Source organism: Myodes glareolus, chromosome 9 (genome assembly GCF_982192425.1).
Source record: "Myodes glareolus chromosome 9, mMyoGla1.1, whole genome shotgun sequence".
Classification (NCBI taxonomy): domain Eukaryota; kingdom Metazoa; phylum Chordata; class Mammalia; order Rodentia; family Cricetidae; genus Myodes; species Myodes glareolus.
Window position 1 is genome coordinate 12724623 of NC_142034.1, and position 22876 is coordinate 12747498.

A 22876-nucleotide genomic window follows, 5' to 3' on the forward strand; every position below is an offset into this window, starting at 1 on the left:
CACAGAGAAACTGAGAAATACACTAACATAGTCTTGCATGTCTGGAAATTTAAAAATGGTTTGAAATTCTTTATGGGTCAGAAAGGAAACTGTGGTGGAAATTATGAACAATGCACATTTGATTTGATTCTCGTGGCCATGTCTGGTAGCACAGTGAAAGCCATGTAGTGGTTTCCACAACCACGATTGCAGCTCTGATAGTCACTGCTGCTGACACGGGGACCTCCCCTGCTCTCGGATGTGGGCAAAGGTCTACGTTAAAGGAAGCACACAATCAAGCAATCTTTATACATCAGATGCTTCTGAATCAGAACAAGACAAACAAAAGCAGGAGTGTATGTTTGCAGCCCGTCTGGTCTTCAGTCAACCAAGGAAAACTCTTCCTCCAAAAGTCATGGGCTGTAGAACACAGGGAGGAAAATGTGCAGAGGTTTCACAGAGCTAACATCTGTCCTATTGTGTCGGCTCTGCGGAATCCTTGGGATGGCATTGCCAACACGCTTTCCATAACATCATAATGTCAACATTCCAAAGGAGTCCCGAGCCTCTCAGGGTCTAGGATGCCAGAGAAAGGATGGAGAGCCATTCCCACAAATCCTGGGGTTTTGTATAAAGGCAACGGCTAAGACATAGGAAATAGCAAAACTCTGCCGACACTGTTGAGTCTGGATACGATCTTAAGAATGCCCCATTTCAATACTTGGAAGAGCACCCAAATGAGCCAAAGCTTGATGTCCCATGACAGCATCAGGTAATTACTCCTCTCTCTCCTTTGCTTTGTGTGGACAGGGCTGAGCAAAGGATGTGGGTAGCACAGACTTCCTGTGGCAGATTTGCTCAGTCAGCCAACCAAAATTTTATATATATTATTATATATAACATATATATTATATTATTATATATAATATATTTATGTATATTATATAATATATTATATATGTGTCTGTTATATATTTTTATATATTATAAATATATATTTTATATAATTTTTTCTTCTCTCATATACTACATCCCAACCACAGTTTTCCCCCTTCCCTCCACTCCTACCAGTTCTCCCCAGCCTCATCTCTCCCCACCAGATATTTTTGACACAGGCAAAGACAACACATTATTAAAGGGATACCTTTGTAGATAGGTATTTTCTCTTCATATTGATTTCCTTTAATGTGATTACATGAAGATGACTTACTAAGTAAATTGGTGACAACGTTAAACAAAAGCTACCTGCCACACTTACTCTCTGATTCCGCAGCTCAAAGTGAAAGTTCAAGAAAGGATTAACCTTGTGAGTGAACCCCAAAACATGGGTCAACATTTACACAAAACGCTCAGACCTTTTTCTAAGAAGATGAAATTCATTAAAATGGTTTCTCAGACAAGGTTTCACTATGTAGACCAGGCTGGCCTAGAACCAGCAGAGATTCTCCTGCCTTTGTCTCATGAGCATTGGTATTAAAAGCCCACACCACAACAGCTGGATCCTTGTTTTCTTTTGAAATCATACTCGTTTCCTCTGGAGCCTCCATCCATCCATCCCAACGGCAGAGAAGAATGGAAATTGTCAATGGAGTATTCCTTCTGCTGTCCCTGTTAGAAACGAGTCACTCTGAGATGAACTTAACTTCACTGAGAAAATAGCCACTATATTCAAGGAACACAACTTCCCCTCTGAGAAGTCCCTTTGGCCTTTCCTTCTTTCCAAATACAGACAAAGAAATTTCCAGAAGATGGGAGAAGGAACTGGAAAGCATTGTTTATGGAGGAAGGCAGGAGAGTGATTCTGGGCAGGCCCAGTCACTGAGAAGACTGCAAGCTCCCCACATTACCAAGTGGAAAAGAAAATAAAAGTGTCCTGTGGCAAAGGTCCTTGGAGCCGTTGGTGACCCAGGCTATAAGACTGCCCTTGTTCCTAAGCTTCTGACGAATGTTTGCTGGAGTTTAGCTAATCCCACTGTCCGTTGTGGAGTGTCCTGTTGGCATCTGCTACTGATGCCCAACATCACTCAGACCTCTGCTCCTCACATCACTCAGACCCGTGCTCTCTGTGTCCTTTTGAATCCTTGCCCTGGTCCCAAGCCTGGAATAGGGCAGTGTTGTCCTCAGCATGTTGGTGACCTCTTACTGAGGTAGAAAGAGATCCAGACCACGAGGAACCCTTCTTGGCCATGGTGGACACAGTGGGGATGCTGGGAAGGGTTGGATCTCCAACACACTGTCTAAGGGTCCTTGAGTTTCTAAAGTGTCAACAACCCCTGCCCTAAGTTTGCTTAAGCCTGGTAGAGTGGGGAAGCGCAGAGTGATTCTGCAGTGATCGGCTGTACCCTTTCAGAGTCTTTTGGCTTCCTCCCTCTTTGCTCCTCTTCTGTCCTTCCTCCTTTGTCAATGGTTTCCATTTCTTCTTCCTTTCTACCAGGAATTTCCACTTTCTCTGCTTGCTCTATCGGGTGACATTGATCTTCCATGATCTAGCTGGAGTCTGCTTTCCCAGCATTAGGATTGCCTGCTTATGCCATCATGTCTAACTTTAAGAAAAACAAAAAGCATGGATTCTGAGGATCAAACCCAGGTCCTCAGTCCTGCAAGGCAAGTATTTTATCAACTAAGTTACCTTCCTAGCCCTCCACCTCTCTCTGATAGTTTCTTACTATGGAGCCCAGGCTAGACTCAAACTCAGGATATTCCTGCCTTAGCCTCCTGATTCTCCCGGATGCTGGTATCACAAGGACACCTCATCCATGCCTGTAATCTACCTGTCTATCCATGCCCATCGACCCTTCATTGTTTAATTTTCACAGCACACCAGAATATTCCAGTGTAACCCATTGCTGGACAAGAGTAGACTCACCCATCTCTTCAACACCCTCCACTCATGACAGCAGGGCTACCAATAGACCTTCCAGGGTTCCAAACACAGACTGTATTTTCTGTCAAACTGACAGCCATATTTGCAAGTCCAATATTTATAATATGATGAATAAAATAAACATGGGGGTTCCCAGCATGAATTAAGTGGCATGCTAAGTGCTTTACATGAGTTATAGCAGTTACCTTTCCCAACAACCCAGCAATTTGCATATCTATAATTATCCATACTTTACTGATGACAACATGGGGTTCAAAGACGTGAAGTTAAAAAGTAGAAGACAGCAGAGCTAAGCACTGAACAGCTCAGGCTTCTCTATCCCTGCAGAACTTGTGTGTTATACCAACTGCAGAGAACTGAGCCCTGTCCTGCAGTGAAATTCTAGACCCGCAAACCAGAAGTCCCTTGTAACAATCCATTCTTTCAAGTCAGGTGCCTTGCCCTCTGTGGTCCCCAGAATTATGCATTCTGCTCCACCGATTGCTAACCAACCACCCAAATGTTATACTTCCTAGAAGCACCACCATCACTGTCAGAACAGCAAACAGAAGCAGAGATAAGCGGTGCGAAGCGCAGGACAGTGTGTCCTCGGATGTGGGCAGCCTGGCAGCAAAGCAAACAGGCCTGGGAAATTTAATAGCAAGGCAACTCTGCTGGAGAATGCTATGGGGGGCTCCAGGGCCTTTGGCTTTTGTTTAAAATACTTGGTTCAGGAAGAAAAAGACTATCTGGGAGAGTAGATTTTAGAAAGCTGAGCTATACTCCTGAAATGCCACACTGCCCATGCTAAATGGGGAGACTATACCATCTTAGAGTATCAAGCACTCTCTGCCTTTTTTGCTTATCTATTTGGTGGGGGGGGGGAGAGAGAGAGAGAGAGAGAGAGAGAGAGAGAGAGAGAGAGAGAGAGAGAGACTGTTCTCTCTTCCCGCCCATATGACTCCCAGAGATCAAACTCAGGTCCTTACATCTGGCAGCAAGCACTGACTTTGACCTACTGAGCCCTTACTAGCTCACTTTCTTCTCCACCATTCTCATCCTTTCTAGATGTCCTGGCCAACCCTTCACTCTCCCTGTACGTGCATGCCCTCTAGCACGTCTGGTTCAAAAGCAGTAGCAAGATCTGGCCAGACAATCTGCAAGGAAAGGAAACCTATGATTACACACTTCCTTCTGCTGTCATTTGCAGAACGTATTGTCGATCCTTGACCCACCTCGAATGCCCCAGACTGGGTGTCTCAAGCTCTGTGATCTGTTCTTCAAGTCTTTCTAGCATGGCTTTCAGAGTTACAGCAACAAACGGCAAGGCTTTTGTTTGTGTGTTGCCAAAAGACTTCATTCCTTCATAACACTAGTAACAGGTTTCCCCAACTTAGGGGCTCCTAAGCTTCATCTCCAACCTTCCTATGAAAATCCTTCTCTTTAAGAGTTCTCCAGCATCCAGCAACACCAACAACCCACCTTGAACAACTGTTCAATTCCAAACACTAGCAATGGGGCCAGGGAGGTGACTCAGTGGGTAAAATGTTTGCCTTGCAAGCCTGAAGACCAGAGTTTGGCCACCAGAACTCACATAAAAATGCTGGGCATGGTGACAATCTCCAGCAATCCCAACATTGGGGAATTCAAAACAGGAGGATCCCTGGAACTCACTGGTCAGCCAGTCTAGATTAACTAGTGAGTTTCTAGCCAATGAGAGAGGCTATCTCAAAGGAAGTGGTTACATTCCAGAGGATGGCACCGAAGCTTGTCCTCTGGCCTTCACATATATACATGCATATGAGAGACTTGTGTACCAGAACATACACATGAACACGTCCATATGTAAAGAAATACACTGGCCTCTCCCTTGAGTCCTTCTTTCCTCAATCTCCTCAACTCAATGTGTCAGCAAGTCTCATCAGCACTGCTTCCAAAACCATCATCCATCGGGCCTCCCTAAGCCACCTCGTGTGACTCTGGTCCTGGGCACTCTATCAACTCCCCACTCCCTTCCTCCCTTCCTCTCTCCCTGTTCCATCCTTTTTCTCTTCAACCTATTCTTCAAAGGTCATCCAGATTAGTTTTCATAAAATGCAAATTCCAGCATGACACTCTCCCCTTTTTCCCATCACGTTCAGAATAAGATCTAAAATCATACTTATTACCCATGGGGCTGTGTGGCTGGGCTCGAGGTTTCTCCTTAGCCTCATCCACTTCCCACCTCAGCCACTCTGCCCACAGTGCTTCTCTCTGCTCCTCAACTATTCTTAAATTCTGCTTCAAAGACTCCCCCGCCCCACCCCATGTGCACTGTGCAATTCCCAGTCTCCATCTGAGTGGCTGCCCTGAGCCTCAGGGTCTCTGCTCTAACTCCTGTTGCCAAAGAGCCTTTTCCAACCATCTCATTTGAGCATCTCTCTTCCACTGTAGCGCCTGGATTTCTTTCTGGCAGCTTCCATAAATTCAGTTACCTTACTGATTTATTTACTGACTCTGTCCTGTTGTGGCTCTAATGTCCGGCATAGATCCTGGAGGGAAAAAGAGATAACAACAAACAAACAGATGACAGACAGACAGACAGACAGATAGATGTTACTACATTTGCCAGTGGACTACCTATTCCACCTTCAATAAAGCATATATTAGAAACAAAAACCAAAAAGGAAGAAATACCACTACTTCTAAAAAAGAAAAACTTGTTAAGGTTGCAGAAGACATTTTCTGATTACATTGAGGGGAATGGTAATAAATATGTTCACTTTCAGAGAGATAGAAATCTGGCCACACTCTCTTAGTTACTGAATTTGGGGCCTTTTGAAAATTATTATTTTCTCATCAATTGGTGCGGGAGAATTATCTGTATTCTGTCAATCATGTATTTTAATAAAACGCTGATTGGCCAGGCAGGAAGTATAGGCGGGAAAACCAGACAGGAAGTAGAGGTGATGCAGTGAGAACAGGAGAATTCTGGGAAGCAGGAAGCTTCCTCTGCCATTCCCTGCCCAGATCACAGAAGAGGCAACATGTGAGCTGCCACGCTGAGAAAGGTACTGAGCCATGTGGCTAACATAAATAATGATAATGGGTTAATATAAGTTACAAGGACTAATAAGAAGCCTGACGTAATGGGCCAATCAGCTTTATAACTTATAGAGATCTCTGTGTGATTGATTTTCTCTTTGGGGCATGCCGGCTGTGGGGTACCAGGTGGGACAGATACCCCAACAAGCCGGCCCACATGTTACAATCAATATTTTATAAGTAGAATTTTTGACCATCAGTAGCTGTCCTCTGGAACAACATCCCAACTCTCAGGAAGCCCCTGAATGACTCCATTCCTCTTGACAAGGCCTGGCTTAATTGAGTCCTATGGGCTCAGATAGATTTGCACATGTGTCTAATAAGGTAGCTGGCCAATGCCTCGCTGCAGCTTTGTAAACAAAAATCCCAAGGCATGTGGAGCTCTTTCAGAATGGGCCGCTGGAGAAATGCATAATCACTTATTTATTGAGTGTAGATTTCCTTAACGTTCCAAACTATGCCTCAGGGTTGTCAGTTCAAATGTCACAGCTTGCCAGAAATGTGGAGGAATCAAATGAGCAAGACATAGAACAGATGTTTTTCTAAGCTTAACAATTCTGTTTTCCTTTGAAAAAAAAAATGCCCAGCTCCCCACCGCCGTGTTTACAGGAATTGCTGAAGTTGAATTTTGGAGAGGAACAAGGGTATCAGAAGGGAGCAAAGCTTTGGAAACTACAATGCCGGAAACCAAGCTCAAACCCATAAAAGGCAACTGGTAGAGCTTCTCACATCTGGATGCAAGAGGAAAACATCGGGTCCCTGTACAGTAGTGTGTAGTCCAGAGGCTGATGAGGACAGAAGGGGCCATCTAGAAGTCTGATATTTCTAAATCCCAGTAACCACAGACGGAATAATAGGGCTTGAACTTAGTTTCTTTGGTTTGGACAGAAAAAATAATAATAAACACAAGAGACATATTATCATTTAGTAATCCTGCAGATGGATGGACTAAGCTCAAAATACCAAAGAAAAATTATGTCCTGCCTTCTGAGCCTTGACCCAATTACTGGACACCCTGATGCAATCCTAAAATTCCTTTAATAAATCTCAGGCTAGCCTGACCCTACCCAAGCACACCCTTAACCAATCCCAAAACCGCCTGATTCATTCAATCCCAGGACACCTTGACCCAATCCTAGGACAGCCTATCCAACCCCAGGACACCTTTAGCCAGGGCTAAGACATCTGACTCAACCCCAGGGTACCCGTAATCAAGCCCAGACATAATCTTCTCAGATAAAAGTGCATTCTTTCGATTTTTCTGGTCATGATTGTGGATTTTGGGTTTCTCAAAAAGGGAGAATACAAGTCAGGCCTGGTGGTACAGACCTGTTGTCTCAGTTACTTGGGAGCCTAAAGGAAGATTATCCCAAGTGCAGTTGGCTGCATGTTAGCAAGAACCTGTCTAAAAAGGGGAAACAATGAATTTCTTAAAGCTAGTTGGGGTTGGGAACGTGGCTCCATTAGTAGAAGGTTTGCCTAGTACACACACACACACACACACACACACACACACACACGAGAGAAAGAGAGAGAGAGAGAGAGAGAGAGAGAGAGAGAGAGAGAGAGAGAGAGAAGAGAGAGCCGGGTTTAGTGCCCAGAATCGCTTAAAAGAACATAATGGCACACATGCAATCCTAGCACTCCAGAGGTTAAGTTAGGATTTGAAATCCAAGGGAATATAGTTAATCAGAAGCAGAGAAATTGCCTATTATACTCCAAATCCTAAATTTAGTTTTCTCTCTTTCCTCTCTCTATCTCTGTCTCTCTGTCTCTTTCTCTCTCTCTCTCTCTCTCTCTCTCTCTCTCACACACACACACACACACACACACACACACATGCACACCCCTCAATTCTCCCTTTCCTGTAGTTAATATTTTCAATCACTTGTTTTTGTTTCTCTCTACCCTAACCCACCCAATATGCTCCCATCTGCCCATCAAATATAGATTGCCTAGCTCATGCCAAGGACAGCACTATGTGACCGAGAAACAGTTGCTCGGAGTAGGCAGAAACTGGGACCTCGTGGTGTCAAGAATCTCACAAAGGAGTAGACATGTGACCTGAGCATTAAACTGTGGCTGGCTATTATATAACTGGATTTACTCAAGAGGCATTAGTGACCAGAGAAAAGGTAGATCTGCCCCCTGGAAATCTAAGAATGGGAGGTGTTGTGGACAGCATACAAAGGAAGTGACTCTAGGTCTTCCCAGGAGAATGGAGACAGGATTAGAGTTGGAGAGTTGGCAGAAGGAGGGAAACTGCTGCATTCTGGGTGGAGGGAGAAACTTGGGCCAAGTTACAATGATGTTCAGGAGTCTGGAACATCCTTAGCAAATACAGCAAGGACAGAGACATGAGCAGACCTGAATCAGGAAGAACAGTGGGGCTCTTGCAGAGAGAGATGGGTGCTTGGGAGTCCTGGAAGATCCATGTTTGAAGATCCTAAAAGACACACAATGGCCGGGCGGTAGTGGCCCATGCCTTTAATAGCAGCACTTGGGAGGTAGAGACAAATGGATCTCTGTGAGTCTGAGGCCAGCCTGGTCAGTCTATAAAACAAGTTCTAGGACAGGGTCCAAAGCTACAAAGAAACCCTGAAAAAAAAAAACAAAAGACAAAAAATTGATTTAATGTGGAAGAAAAAGTCGACAAATAACATCCTCAGTCAACAAAAATGAAACAAGTTAATGTGTTAACTTTCTATGGATGTGACAAAGTTCCTGCAGAAATCGGTGGAAAAGAGAGATGGAGTGATATTTCATTTGTATTTTAATAAGCAACGCTTGCCTGAAGTTCAGAGAGTAAAAAAAAAACCACACTGCTGAGCCTTACAGACCAGGCAGTGGTGACACACATCTTTAACCCCAGCACTTGAGAGGAATATAAGATGGGAGGAGACAGCTCTCACACACAGTCTCATTCTGAGATTCCTGGAGGCAGGATTGCCACTTCAGACTGAGGTAGAGGTAAGAGCCAGTGACTGGTCATTTTGCTTTTCTGGCCTTCAGGTTGAACCCCAATTTCTGTCTCTGGATTTTTATTAATTGTGTTACAGAGGAAGATTTGCTTTTGTTCATGAGCTCAGTGTTGGGTGGGTTGGCTTCATTATCTCTGAGTCTGAGTGCCAGAGTATCAAAGCATCTCAGTGAGATAGTCCTCATGGTGAGGAGGGAGCGGGCCGTAACTCTGCTCACCACATCATCAGGAGGCAGAAAGAGAAGGGGAGAAGAATACCACAAGTTTTTGGTACCTTCAACATGTGTGCTTTTGAGGGAGCATACCAGATCTGTCTCCGCATAGAACTCATGAGTTTAAATGGTTGGTCCCCAGCTGGAGGCTCTTTGGGAAGGCTGTGGAACCTTCAGCAGGCGGAGCCTCACTGGAGGAAGCTGGTCACTGGGGTGGGCATGGGGATTTATAAACAGCCCTGCCTGGCATTCCTGTTCATTTTCTGCTTCCTGATGACTGGTATGATGTGACCTGCCAGCCTTGCCAGCCTCCCATTCCTGCTATCAAGGCTTCCCCACCGTAATGGACTGTCTCCTCTCAAACTGTGAGTCAAAATAAATCCTTCCTCCTTCCTTCCTATAACATTGCTTTTGTAAAGTATTTGGTTATAGCAATAAGAAAAGTAGCTAAAAGTAACTAAAAGTTGCAAGGACTGGCGTCACCATTCCTCGAGACTGTGTGTTTACCCTCTCCCAGCAATGTCTTCTTCAATAATCAGTTGACATTACCAATTTCTTTTCTGTCCACATTAAATCACTCTTCATGAAGTTAGCTGGGGCGGGGGAGTGGTAAGTGGGCCCAACTCAATCTCTACCTCACTTGGCCATATACTGGGTGAGTTATTTGTAGGTCAGTGGGTCATTCTGAAATTATTTTATGGTGGACTTTATATTTTTCTCCACATGCAGGGTTTCTCATGAGAGGAAAAAGGAGAACAAAAAGCATGAAGACCTTTCAGAAGACCACCACTCCCCCCATGGTCAGATGCTACAGGACATGGAGGCTGTCTCGAGTACTGGGAGCAAAACTAAGGAGGCGGAAGAAGATGGAGCTGCAGAGGAAGGACCTTTACTTAGTAAAATAGAACCACGAAAAGATGTGAAAGGTGGGAGCCCATCCCTGGTACCCTCATAAGCACAGGGAGAGGGCTTAAAATCAAGATTCTGGAGCTGTGGGCCCTGCCCAGGACAAGGGGAAAGCTAGTGTCACAAGAAAACACTAATACATATATTATGTTTAGTATATTATACATATATAATGTGTAGCATATTATATATAATATGTAATATATATTGTTATAAAGCAAGTCTGCCAAGCTACTACCATCCATGGTGAAACTTTTTGGCTCAAAAACTCTACTTTCCATATTACTTGCTTTTTTCATTGTTATGAAACAATACCTGAAATAGGAATGGAGAGGTTATTTTCATGCACTTATCTTTTAAAATATTTTTGTTAATCCTTTGTGAATTTTACATAAATCTTTACTATATTCACCTCAATGATAATACTATAATAATAATACTATATTCACCTCAACTGCTCTCCCTAACTCCTCCCAGATCTACCTCTTCCAAATTTGTGTCCTTTTTTAAAAAAACAAAATCCATTGAGTTCAATTTGCGCAGTCTAATAACTCTTGGGTCACCACTGGAGCATGGTCAACCTTCCAGGGGCCACATCCTTCAAGAGAAATAACTTTCCCAGAAACTATCAATTGCCAATAGCTCCTCAGCAAGGGGCGGGACTTTGTTGGCACACACCCCCCATTCCATGCAGAGATTTATATATGTTTTGTACTTGCACAGTTATTATGCATACTGTGAGTTCATATGCAAAACTGTCTTGTTGTGTCTGGAAGACACTCTTTCAATCTAGCCATTCAATGCCTGACACTCTTGCATCCTTCTTATCCTCTCCTCCATGGCAATCCTTGAGCTTTGGGAGGAGGGGCATAATATAGAGGTCCCAGTTAGGGCTAAACTGTGAACACTGAACAGGTATGGGTCTCTCTGTTAATCAGTATCTGCTACAAAAAAAAAGCTTCTCTGATGAGGATTGATAGATGCGGTATAGTGACAAGTCATTAGGAGTTGCTTTAATATTATGTCCATTTAGTAGAATAATAGCAGTATGTTCTCTTCTAGGGCCAATGGCCTCTCTAGATACATGTTCTTGATTTGATAATGGTGCCCAGGTATAAGTTTCATCTTGTAGAGTGGGATTTAAAGCCAATTATAAAGTGAGTGGCTACTCCCATGATGTCCATACCACTATTGCACCAGTAGACATGTCTTAGCAGATCAGGTCTTATAGCTCACAGAGTTCACAGCTTGGTAAGACTTATGGTTACTTTTCTCCTCAAAGTATAGCATGTATAGCGCCTTTTAGTACAAAAAAAAAAACCAACTTGTCAATAGGTATGGAACTTCTTTATATCTTAACTGTACCAATAACAGCGCCAGACTTTTGTGGAGCAGGCCTTTGATCTTATCATGTTGTTTGAAAGCATTGTGACTCAGATGGAAGGGGATTCTGGCAGTAGGGAACCAAGGAATGCTAAGTGCTTCAGCTTGGGTAGAAAAGCATTCTGACAATCAGGGGCCAGGGAATAATGAGTGTTACAGCTCAGATGGGAAAATCTTCTGGCAATCGGGAGCCAAGGAATTGCATAGGTAACACTTTATCATAGCAGCTTGCAACCCTGCTTTAGGGAAAGAGTTCCCCAATGTAACAGCCCTGCTCTTGTAGGGGGAGGGCTTTCCCAGTGAAGTTGTTACAGTTCGGCTCTGGGTTCCCTGTCCCCCACCACACAGACTGTAACAACTCTGCTCTTCTAGGGGAAGTTTTCCCCAGCAAAAGTGTAGCAATCCTGCTCTACCATGCTCTGCTCTGCTTTGCTCCAACTCCTGAAAAAGGTTACTTCTCTCCTCTGTTCCATTCTGACAAAGGTCTCACCCAAACCTTATTCAAGAGATTAATTGGGGAGGGGGGGGGAATAATCCAAGAGAGTGGCTGCCTCTGCCAGGGTGAGAGAAGGCAGCAGCAGACTGAACAGGTGCAGGACTTAAACAGGGCTTCTTGGGGGAAGAGTTTTTCCAGGGAGAAGATTTTTAGGGTGGGAATTGACCTGATTTCAGTCCCTTGAGCTCAGAATGGCTAGAGCTCTGCTCAGGCATTAGTTGGTTTTCCACACAGGGATTGGTTCATTTCCTGCTCAGGAATTTGTTAGTTTTCTGCTTAGTTGGTCAGGGACAGATTTGACTCTGGCTTCAGGGCCAAAGTGTGTTGAGGGAGGCTGCCTGTTTGTTCCCAGCCACTTAGACCTGAAATGATCACTCAGAAGCTATATTATTTGCAATACTGTTTGACCAATAGCTTAAGCATATTGCTAGCTAGTTCTCATATTCTAAACTAACCTATCTCCATTAATCTGTGCGTCACGAGGTCATGGCCTACCGGCAAAGTTTCAGGGGACTCCCGTAGAAGAGTCCCCAGTGGCAGTTCATGGTGTCTCCCTGACTCTGCCTACTCTCTCTATATATCTCTTTCAACCTGGCTTTACTCTGTTAAGCCATTGGCCAAAACAGTTTCTTTATTAACAAATAAAAGCAACATATATACAGAAGGACTTCCCACACCAAAAGTGTGTTTCTTCCACTGGCCCTATCTAACCTTTTGGGTCTAATTTTAGGACCAAGTCATATTTATTTCACTGTCTCTGATCCTAGAATCCTTTGAAACTGGTTTCAGGGTCAGGGTATATTTCTTTGGTTCTGGGCTCAGGACTAAAGTATTTCTTTCACTGGCTTGGGTCTCAGAACCAGAATAAGTTTCTTTCACTGGCTCAGGTCTCAGAGCCAAGGTGTGTTTCCTTCACTGGCTCTGGTTTCAGGGCCAGGGTGAGTTTCTTGGACTGGCCCTTTTTCCCTACATTGGTGCTACTATTGTACCTGTGAGCATATCTTGTCAGGCTGTTTGCTAATCAGTGATACACTGCCTTTGGCAAGAGGTCCGCAACTCTTTGTCCCTTATTTTGCTTTTGGATGTTTATAATTGCGTTCCTCCATGCTGAGTGGAGCTTCTAAACCTAGTGAGGTTCAGATCTGAATCCCAGAGACTTTCCCATTAGGAGAATAGTTACTAGCCAATGAGAGTTCTCTACAAGACTGAAGAACAAATCTTGCCTCGTGCCAACGTAAGTGCCTTCTAAGTCATGGTAACGGTGCTGTACCTGATACGCATAATATCAGCGGAGATGGAGACAGGTCACAGCACCTTCTTCTTCTACTCTTGCAAATGATATTTTTTAATGAAGTGAGTTTTTATTAGTTTATTTTCAAGACAATGGTTTCTACTTATTCATTTGTGTATGTCTAGACCCAGTTTCAGGTATCACAGGCTGGCCTCTTATTCCCTCTATAACAAAAGATGTCCTTGAACTCCAGGTCCTCCTGCTTCCACAGAGTGCTGGATGACAGCTATGGAGCAGTGATCAAGTTTGCACTGGGGGTCAAACCTGGGGCTCTCTGGATCCTGGGCAAGCACTCTGGCCACTAAAGTATCAAGTGAGCTACACCCCCATTCTCCTAGCAGATTCTCCTTCCTCCCCCTTTTTGTCCCTTCCTTTCATTCCCTCCTGTTATCTACCCACAGAATTACTTTAGCACCGAAGACAAGGACTTTCTACCCCGGTGTTATTCACGTTGCCTGAGCTGAGAGAACTTGAGAGAGGCAAGCTGTCTTTACATTTTTATGTCTTCCTCTAGCTAAAGGCATCAAACTCTTTGCAAATGCATAATGGTTCTGCTAAGTGGGCCTCAATGACTGAGGGACAAACCAAGAAGTGTTTGACCCTCATTTACAATCTGAAAGACAGGAGTCTCCTGGTCATGAACATGGAGCTAACAGTGCTAAAGAGATTGACAAAATGCCTTTGCCAAATTCTCCCAATGACCTCCGGTGCCCAGGCACACAGAGTCCAAATACAATTTGTGAAGACACGGCGTACTTTTTGAAAACTTACAGTTTGATCCCCAGAAAAAAATCCTCATTGCAGTGACATTTCAGAGCTATGACCACACAACCCTGATAATGTAGAGCTTAGAGAATGGATTGCCTGCAAAGCCTACTGTGCTCCTTAGTCCTCAAGGAGAACTTTGGGGGAAACAAAGAAGAGAAATGACTGACAGGCAACAAAGAGAGCAGGAAAAGGAGGGGAGTCCCTTTGCTTTGGGATAAAAGCTTTGGCTTTAAATCAGCAGAAGTGCCATCAGTAGAGCTTTGAAGGTGATCCTCGCATCGAAGGCTCTACCCTTCTCCTGTTAGTCACCTCCTAAGGGTCTCTGGTGAGCCCTCCACTTTTCCAGATACCACACGCATCCATATTGACTCTCTCCCAGATTTCTCACATTCCCAGTGCATCTTTCTCTCCAATTCTGTTTGGAGACCAAGGTCCATCTAGCTTTCTCACCTCAGCTATAGGTGCCATTATGCCATCAGCTGGGGGACAGGAACTTCAGAGTTCCCAATGGAAGCCACATTCTGTTGTCGGTCACTCAGCAAATACTTGCTGTGCATCAGGCCCTTCCCAAGAACTGAAAGCATTCTGGAGAATAAAACCAATTTAAAAAAATGTATTACCCAGTCTCCTAGCCATCCCTGTCTTTCAGAGAACAGTTCTGTGGGTGGTGGTTCTGAGCATCCTTCCCATCCACGGGTGGTCCCATCTGGGCGAGTAAATCGTCTCAGATGGTTGGCATGCACTCCCTCCATACGTAGTGTTTGGGGAACGTTTATCCTTGAGCCTGAGTTCAGAATCTGATTGCTGCACCCCTTTGAAGGCTGTGTGTTTCTTATTTTCCTCCCACGTGTAAGTGATTAGACTTTTCTTCCATCTGGGGGTGTCCTCCCACTTCTGACCCTAAACGCTCAGGAAATTACAAAGCAAGTTTCCAATGGATGCTTTTGCCAGAGCCAGGCAGGTTTCCACATCTGCCAACTCATGTTCCCTTCATCCTGCAAGGCTGACACGGTACCAAAGGAGAAGTGGAGGCCGGGTGTCCCTGCTGACTGTAGGGCTGATGAGGGGCAGAAGCAAGACTGGCTTTCCTTACCTGATGAAACACCTAGAGAAATGTTAGCTTTTCAAATGGAATTGCGTGTGTGTTGTGTGTGTGTGTGTGTGTGTGTGTGTGTGTGTGTGTGTGTGTGTGTGTGTGAAAGAGAGAGAGAGAGAAAGAGAGAGAGAGACAAACAGAGAGACAGAGAGAGACAGAGACAGAAACAGAGACAGAGTCAAGCATGTTTGAAAAAGAAATGGGTTTGCTTTCAAATGCACAGTGATTTTTGGAATCAAAGTGTAGGCAATGAACACAGATGATAGACTGACGAATCCTAGGTACTTCTTCATCCAAGAGCTGTGTATTGGATGCAGCTGAAACCACAACACTTGCTTATGATCTGTTTCTGTTCAAGGGTATCAAGGAAAACTCCGGAGACTGTAGATCAAAAGAGCCTGCTCCAATTTATCCAGACTTGGGGAAAATTCATCTTTCAGACCAATATTGCGTAATTGCACATCCTGTCCAAACATGCTCACTAAGGCTGGGTCGTTTAGCAGATCTTGACTGTTTTTCTGAAAGGAGCAGATCACTGTAAGAAAAAAAAAAAGAGGATGAGAGGCAGTAGATAGATCCAAGATTCGGAGAGAATAAAGGAGCCTCCACAAGCACACTGTGTAGTGATGGATAATTTGCCTTTGATCTTGGGGACTTGTCTTCTGTGGTACAAACTGGAGTATGCTGTGTACTAATTTCTCTGTTTCCTGGTCCCCTGAGATCTGAGGAGTGCCAGCCACACGTTCCTGAAGCCAAGAACTCCACCGTGCCTTCCCTGCTATGGTGGACTGTACACTGAGAACTGTGAGCCCAAATAAGTCCTTCCTGTTGTCTGAGACTGGTTGTTCGTTCCTGGCTGCTTAGACCCAAAATAATCATAGAAACTGTATTAACAAAAACACTGTTAGGCCAATCATTTAAGCGTATTACTAGCTAGCTCTTATATCTTTTTTCTTTTTCTTTTTAAAATATTTATTTAGTTAAAACATTTTTCTTTTTCTTTTTTAATTGATTTTATTGAGCTATACATTTTTCTTTGTTCCCCTCCCTTTTTCTCCCCTCCCTGTCAACCCTCTCCCATAGTCCCCATGCTCCCAATTTACTCAGGAGATCTTGACTTTTTCTACTTCCCATGTAGATTATACCCATGTATGTCTCTCTTAGGGTCCTCATTGTTGTCTAGATTCTCTGGGATTGTGATTTGTAGGCTGATTTTCCTTGCTTTATGTTTACAACTACTTATAAGTGAGTACATATGATAATTGTCTTTCTGGCTCTGGGTAACCTCACATAATATGATGGTTTTTAGCTCCATCCATTTGTCGGCAAAATTCAAGAGGTCATTATTTTTTTCTGTTGTGTAGTACTCCATTGTATAAATGTACCACATTTTCCTTATTCATTCATCAGTTGAAGGTCATTAAGGTTGTTTCCAGGTTCTGGCTATGACAAACAATGCTGTTATGAACATAGTTGAGCACATGTCCTTGTGGTACAATTGAGCATCCTCTGGATATATACCCAAAAGTGGTATTGCTGGGTCTTAAGAAAGTTTGTTTCCTAATTTTCTGAGAAATCACCATACTGATATCCAAAGGGGCTGTACCAGCTTGCTTTCCTACCAGCAATGCAGGAGTGTTCCTTTTACTCCACAACCTCTCCAGCATAAGTTGTCATCAGTGGTTTTGATCTTGGTCATTCTTACAGGTGTAAAATAGAATCTCAGAGTTGTTATGATTTGCATTTCTCTGATGAATAAGGATGTTGAGCATTTCCTTAAGTATCATTCAGTCATTTTACATTTCTCTGTTGAGAGTTCTCTGTTTAGGTCTGTACTCCATTTTTTTATTGGATTGTATGATCTTTTGGTGTCCAATTTCTTGAGTTCTTTGTATATTTTGGAGATCAGACCTCTGTCTGATGTGGGGTTAGTGAAGATCTTTTCCCATTCAGTAGGCTGCTGTTTTGTCTTGTTGACCATGTCCTTTGCTTTACAGAAGCTTCTCAGTTTCAAGAGGTCCCATTTATTAATTGTTTCTCTCAATGTCTGTGCTACTGGGGTTATATTTGGGAAGTGGTCTCCTGTGCCGATGTGTTCAAGTGTACTTCTCACTTTCTCTTCTTTGAGGTTCAGTGTGGTTGGCTTTATGTTGAGGTTTTTAATCTATTTGGACTTGAATTGTGTTCATGGCAATAGATATGGGTCTATTTTCATTCTTCTACATGTTGATATCCAGTTATGCCAGCACCATTTGTTAAATATGCTTTCATTTTCCATTTTATATTTTTTGCTTCTTTGTTAAAAGTCATGTGTTTGTATGTATGTAGATTAATATTCAGGTCTTCAGTTTGGTTCTGTTGGTCCTCCTGTTTGCTTTTATGCCAATACCAGGCTCTTTTCAGTACTGTAGCTCTGTAGTAGAGTTTGAAGTCAGGGATTGTCCTTGAGAATTGTATATATGTTTGAGGTGCATTAAGATCATATCCACCTACCCTGTTTTCTCTTTTTACCTCCCTTTCCTCCCTCCAACCCACAGGCTTCTCAGTATAATGTCTCTGTCCCAGCAGTCACCCACTTCAGCTCTTACATCTTAAACTAACCCATTTCTATTAATCTGTGTATTGCTACATGATTGTGGCCTACCGGTAAGGTTCTGTCTGGTGTCCAGCATCTGTCACCTGCAGCAGCTACATGCCTTCTCTCTGACTCTGCCTTCTTTCCTCCTCTATCTGATTGGAATTCCTGCCTTGCTCTAGTCTGCTAAGCCAGTGACCAAAACAGCTTCTTTATTAGCCAATGAAAATAAAATATATTCATAGGATACAGAGGGGAATCCCACATCACCTCCCATTTTCTATCTAAATAAAAGGGAAGATTTTAACTTTAATATAGCAAGATTACATGCAACAAAACATTTATCAAGCAAGAATTACAGTTACACTATTTATATCTATTTTTTATTATAACTAAGGAAAACTATAATTGCCAATTCTTCAACTCCATCAATGACTGCAGAAGTATATATTATTACCTAATTAAACAGAAAGTGCATTGTAAGCAACTTTTAAAACTTTAGAATTGACAGAGACATCCCACTGCCTGAACAGTCACCCAAAGTTTTTCTGTAACATTGGGGCATCCATCTTCAGCCTACAGGCCCAATAGACTTTTTCACAAAGCAGGAAATTTTAAATACAGTTCCACCTATATTGGCAGTCACTTTCTTCTGTGCCCTGTAGAATATCTTGCAGACTCGTTAATGAAGCAGGAACCCTAAAGGACTGTCTCACCTTTAGGCAAGTTCAGCAGTCATTTTTCTGTGGGTTTTGCATGTCCAATTCATACAGCACAACATTAAACAGTTCAGGCAAGAGCAGTTTCTCGCCCAAATGGTTAACAAACTCCATAAGGATTCTTTTCAATGCCCATTTCCTCCTGAAGTAATTGATGCTGCCAGGAGCAGATATATCTCATTGTCATGAAAAGTCCTAAGTTCTTAAAACATTTTAAGTGCCATATTTTATTAAGTCTTTGGAGGTTTGAAGAATAATTATCCATCTGAAATATATCTCTATACATCTAGAAAACCTAACTAACATGACTACAAGCTTAACTATTATAGATGATTATCTATTAACCCACATTTCTTAAGTTTACATTACATTTTTAAATGGGCTGCACAAACACACTACCTTAATCAAGATCAGAAACATACATATAACAAAATTGACCTAAATTTGTATCAGTAAACTAAGTTCCATACCAATGCAAAGTATTGATCTCTATATTATATCCCACTTTAAATGTAAGCAAACATTTATAAACATTATTTGGGAATTTGAGTATAGTTCTTTCCAAACTGCTTCCTGCTTTTTGTTGGATGAAGTATTTGGGGGTGTTCACTATGACCTTCCAGGGGGCCTTGGTCCATAAAACCACAATAGTCTGGAAGGAATCCATAGGTTCTTATCCTCTGTGGAAACAAAAGAAGAACCTTTTTTTCAAAGCAACATATCTTTCGACTCAAATTTTGAAGTCAAGATGCCTTTAAAATAAATATGTTGGTTTAGCAGCCTGCACAATAAAATGTCTCTCTGTACTTAGCTCCTTCACAGTCAAAAACTTCAAAGAAAACACAATAATATACATAATCCAGACTCTGGTTTTTATGTGGATATAGCTACCCATGTTGGTGCAAATTTGTTGTTGGAGACTGCTTGTTTGTCCCCAGCCACTCAGACACAAAATAATCACAGAAACTATGTTAATTAAGATAATGTTTAGCCAGTCACTTAAGTATATTGCTAGTTAGCTCTTATATCTTTAATTAACCCATTTCTATTAATCTGTGTATCACTACATGGTTGTGGCCTACTGGTAAGGTTCCATCCGGCATCCAGCATCTGTCACCTGCAGTGGCTACATGGCTTCTCTCTGACTCTACCTTCTTTCCTCTTCTACCTGCTTGGAATTTCTGCTTTGCTCTACTCTGCTAAGCCACTGGCTGAAACAGCTTCTTTATTAACCAATGGCATTAAAACATATTCAGAGCATACAGAGGAAAATCCCACATCACCTCCCTTAAGTTCTGTTAGGTTCTGTCAGAGAGGCAAGAGAGGCAGTTAATACATTATTTAGGGGAAGATGCTGAAATAAGGTTTTCTGTAAACACAAATTCAAGCACACCAAAAGTTTAATCATTAGTGCCATGTGCCACTAATGCGGAACCAAATCAGTGTTTCTCACAGTCCATGAGATCTTAAAACAGCTGCCTGTCTCCTCCTGGGGACAGTTGATGAAGGCCCTAAATGACAGGTGAGGTTTTGTTTTCCTCTACCATCTTCCCATACTCCACTAATGAGTCACATCTGCTCAGGTGCCTCCTGCAGTCCAACCGTGGAGTGGAATTCAGAGGCTCTGATGTGGCTGGAATAGAAGAGAACGGTCCCATCTCCTTCTTGTTCCAGCTCTTCTCGGGTCTCTTGATTTAGGTCATGGTTTTTCTGGCAGACAGGATGTTACTGTCTAAATTCTTTATAGTTTTTAGATTTTAGTGTTCAAAATACAAAAGGCAACACATTATTGGGTTTGTTGTGGCTCTGATAAAGCCATGTTTGTTAGGATTGTACTTGGTTAAACTCCATTTGGGCCACACGTTGATCTACCCTGTGTTGTATTGAGAGTCTGTATGCAGAACGAGGGGTTTTTGTCCCTTTCTTATATCCATTATATCTCTAGAGAGGCTCACTGAACTATCACGATAGTGTTGAATTATTATGTGCACTTTATTATTTTTAAAATTCTTTACAAATAACCTGTCATAAACAAAAAGAGGAAACCTATTCCCAGTTTTGACAAGGTAGCCGGGAGAATGTATACAAGGCTGGCAGGTGCCTCCATGCCGCCATCAAGATACCCAAGCTTTCCACAGCCTTCTACTACCCCTTAGTGTCACATCCACAATATGACCACTCACCCCTAATGTACGTCACATACACATTCCAGGCAGGAAAGGGACAGACAAATCCTGGAAAACCAAGCAGGACCATTCTAGCTATATACTAGAAAAAGCTAAGACTCTCTCCCCAACACCAGACTTTCCCTGCTATATGACCAGAACTGGGTATATCACGGGGTCTTTCCAGCTAAAGCAATGAAATGTAAAACACTCACTTTATGACACAGTCAAGATAAATCATGATGGGAGAACAGATGGTGAGGGTCAGGGCTCACCCAAGCATCATTATGCCTGATTCACGCAAAAAGAAAATCCCATTAAGTCACGGGCAACTAGAACACAGCACCTCACAGCTTCCAAGGACCCCTAGTGTCTGCTGTATGGGACACCCAGGGTCTTGCATGGGCAGCATTTAGAATGAATCACTGAAACACATCTATGCACAAACATTGCCTTCCATCTCCTGGCACAGCCAGCTTCCTGCAGAGAAAGCTCAAGTGGTAACCAAACCCTTTAATTCGCTCCACACTCTTGTTGCTCTGTGTGTGTTTGTGTGTGTTTGAGTGTACGTGATGTATATGAGTGTGTTGATGTGTGTGTGATGTGTATGAGTGTCTGGATGTGTGTGTCTGATGTGTGCAAGTGTACAAGTGTTTGCATGGTGCATGAGTATGTGGATAGGGGTGTGTGTGTGTGTGTGTGTGTGTGTGTGTGAATGAGTGGATGTGTGCAAGAGTGTGCGAATATGTATGTATATGTGAGTGTGTGGATGAGTGTGTGTGATGTGTGAGTGTGTGAGATGTGTGTGAGTATATGAAAGTATGGATGTGTGTGTGTATCAGTGTGTGGATGTGTGTGTATGAATGTGTGGGTGTGGGCGTGAGTGTGTGGATATGTATGTATGTATGAGTGTGTGGATATGTATGTATATGTGAGTGTGTGGATGTGGATGAGTGTGTGTGATGTGTGAGTGTGTGAGATGTGTGTGAGTATATAAAAGTGTGGATGTGTGTGTGTATCAGTGTGTGGATGTGTGTGTATGAATGTGTGGGTGTGGGCGAGTGTGTGGATATGTATGTATGTATGAGTGTGTGGATATGTATGTGTATGTGAGTGTGTGGATGTGGATGAGTGTGTGTGATGTGTGAGTGTGTGTGTGACAGAGAGATGTGAGATCTGTGTTGTGCTCTCAATTCTTTCCTCTGATTCCACCTCATTTAACAAAGCATCAGAGGGCTGGTGCCAGTGGGCCTTTCTGTAAACTGGTGGTGGAGCAGTGGCCGACAGCACACTGTAGGAAATGTCAAGGCTTGATTGCCAGCTCCATCAGTTTCTACTGTGCGTCCCTGGCCAAGTCCGTTAGCCTCTCTCTGTTATTACCTCTCCACCACTGTATCAGAGTCCTCGTGCCACAAAGAAAATGGCCACACATTGGTGGATTAAAACATCTGCTAATTATGTCCATCTGGAGTCGCAGATGGTTCCTAGCTACCACACAGGTTCTAGGAAACAAATGTGTGTCCTCTGGAAAAGCAACAATTGGTCTTAGGCCGTGAGCCATTTCTCCAGTCCCATAAGCTCCTCCTTGATCACGTTAGAGACAACTGCTTAGGGTCTTTAACTACAAAACTCCTTCATCTTTTCCATGTAGTGCCATAGCCATGCAGATGCTGACTCATCATATTCACCAGTCCGGATCACATCCAAGGAGAGGGTTCATCTAGGATGTGCACCATAGTGTGTCAGAATCACAGGCGCCTTAGAATTCTGCCTATCATACCCTATACAAACCTATGCAATGAAGATTCAGGTCGTCCCACCTCATATGGTTATTCTAAAATACTCAATTCACATGGTAGGCCCCGTGCTAGGAGCTAGGGAATTCAAACAATAGTAACTTAAACCTCATTTTAAGAGAAATCACAAGCCAGGCATGGCTATGTCTACATGTCATCCACCACTTGGGAGGTAGATAAAAGAGGATCAGATGGCAAGGCCAATCTTGGTTACATAGAAAGTTTGAGGACAGCCTGGGTTACATGAAACAGCAGGGAAAGTAACAACAACAAAATTAAATTAAAACAGCGTTTCTCTGTCATTAACAGCTTTCCCATGGTGCAAAAGTTGGCAAGGAGCATGGAAGCTTTAATATAACCAAATGACTTTTTGATATAAAAAAAAACCCGATGTTTTCTTGGCATATGGAAGCCACTGTCAGAAATAAGAAGTGCTGACACCAGTCAAACTCTGTTATCCACAGAGTTATTATTTCCACTCTCAAAGCCCCTGGTTTGGCTTCTAGCTTTCAGTCAGAAGCAGCTATTTGACTGCTAGAGTCTGCATTGGACAAGTCGATTCT

At 43.0% G+C, this 22876-nt stretch overlaps 1 protein-coding gene across 5 annotated transcripts in view; it reads left to right on the top strand.

Moving 5' to 3' along the window:
* The first annotated feature begins 527 nt into the window (after positions 1-527).
* Positions 528-22876, top strand: part of LOC125407849 (uncharacterized) — a 34054-nt gene continuing 11705 nt past the window's right edge. For all 5 annotated transcript variants that reach the window (XM_048445683.3, XM_048445680.3, XM_048445682.3 and 2 more), the window contains exons 1-2: positions 528-751; positions 9848-10044. In XM_048445683.3, the coding sequence (XP_048301640.3) occupies positions 684-751; positions 9848-10044 (265 nt within the window). In that variant the 5' untranslated portion in view covers positions 528-683. The remainder of the gene's footprint in view (positions 752-9847; positions 10045-22876) is intronic.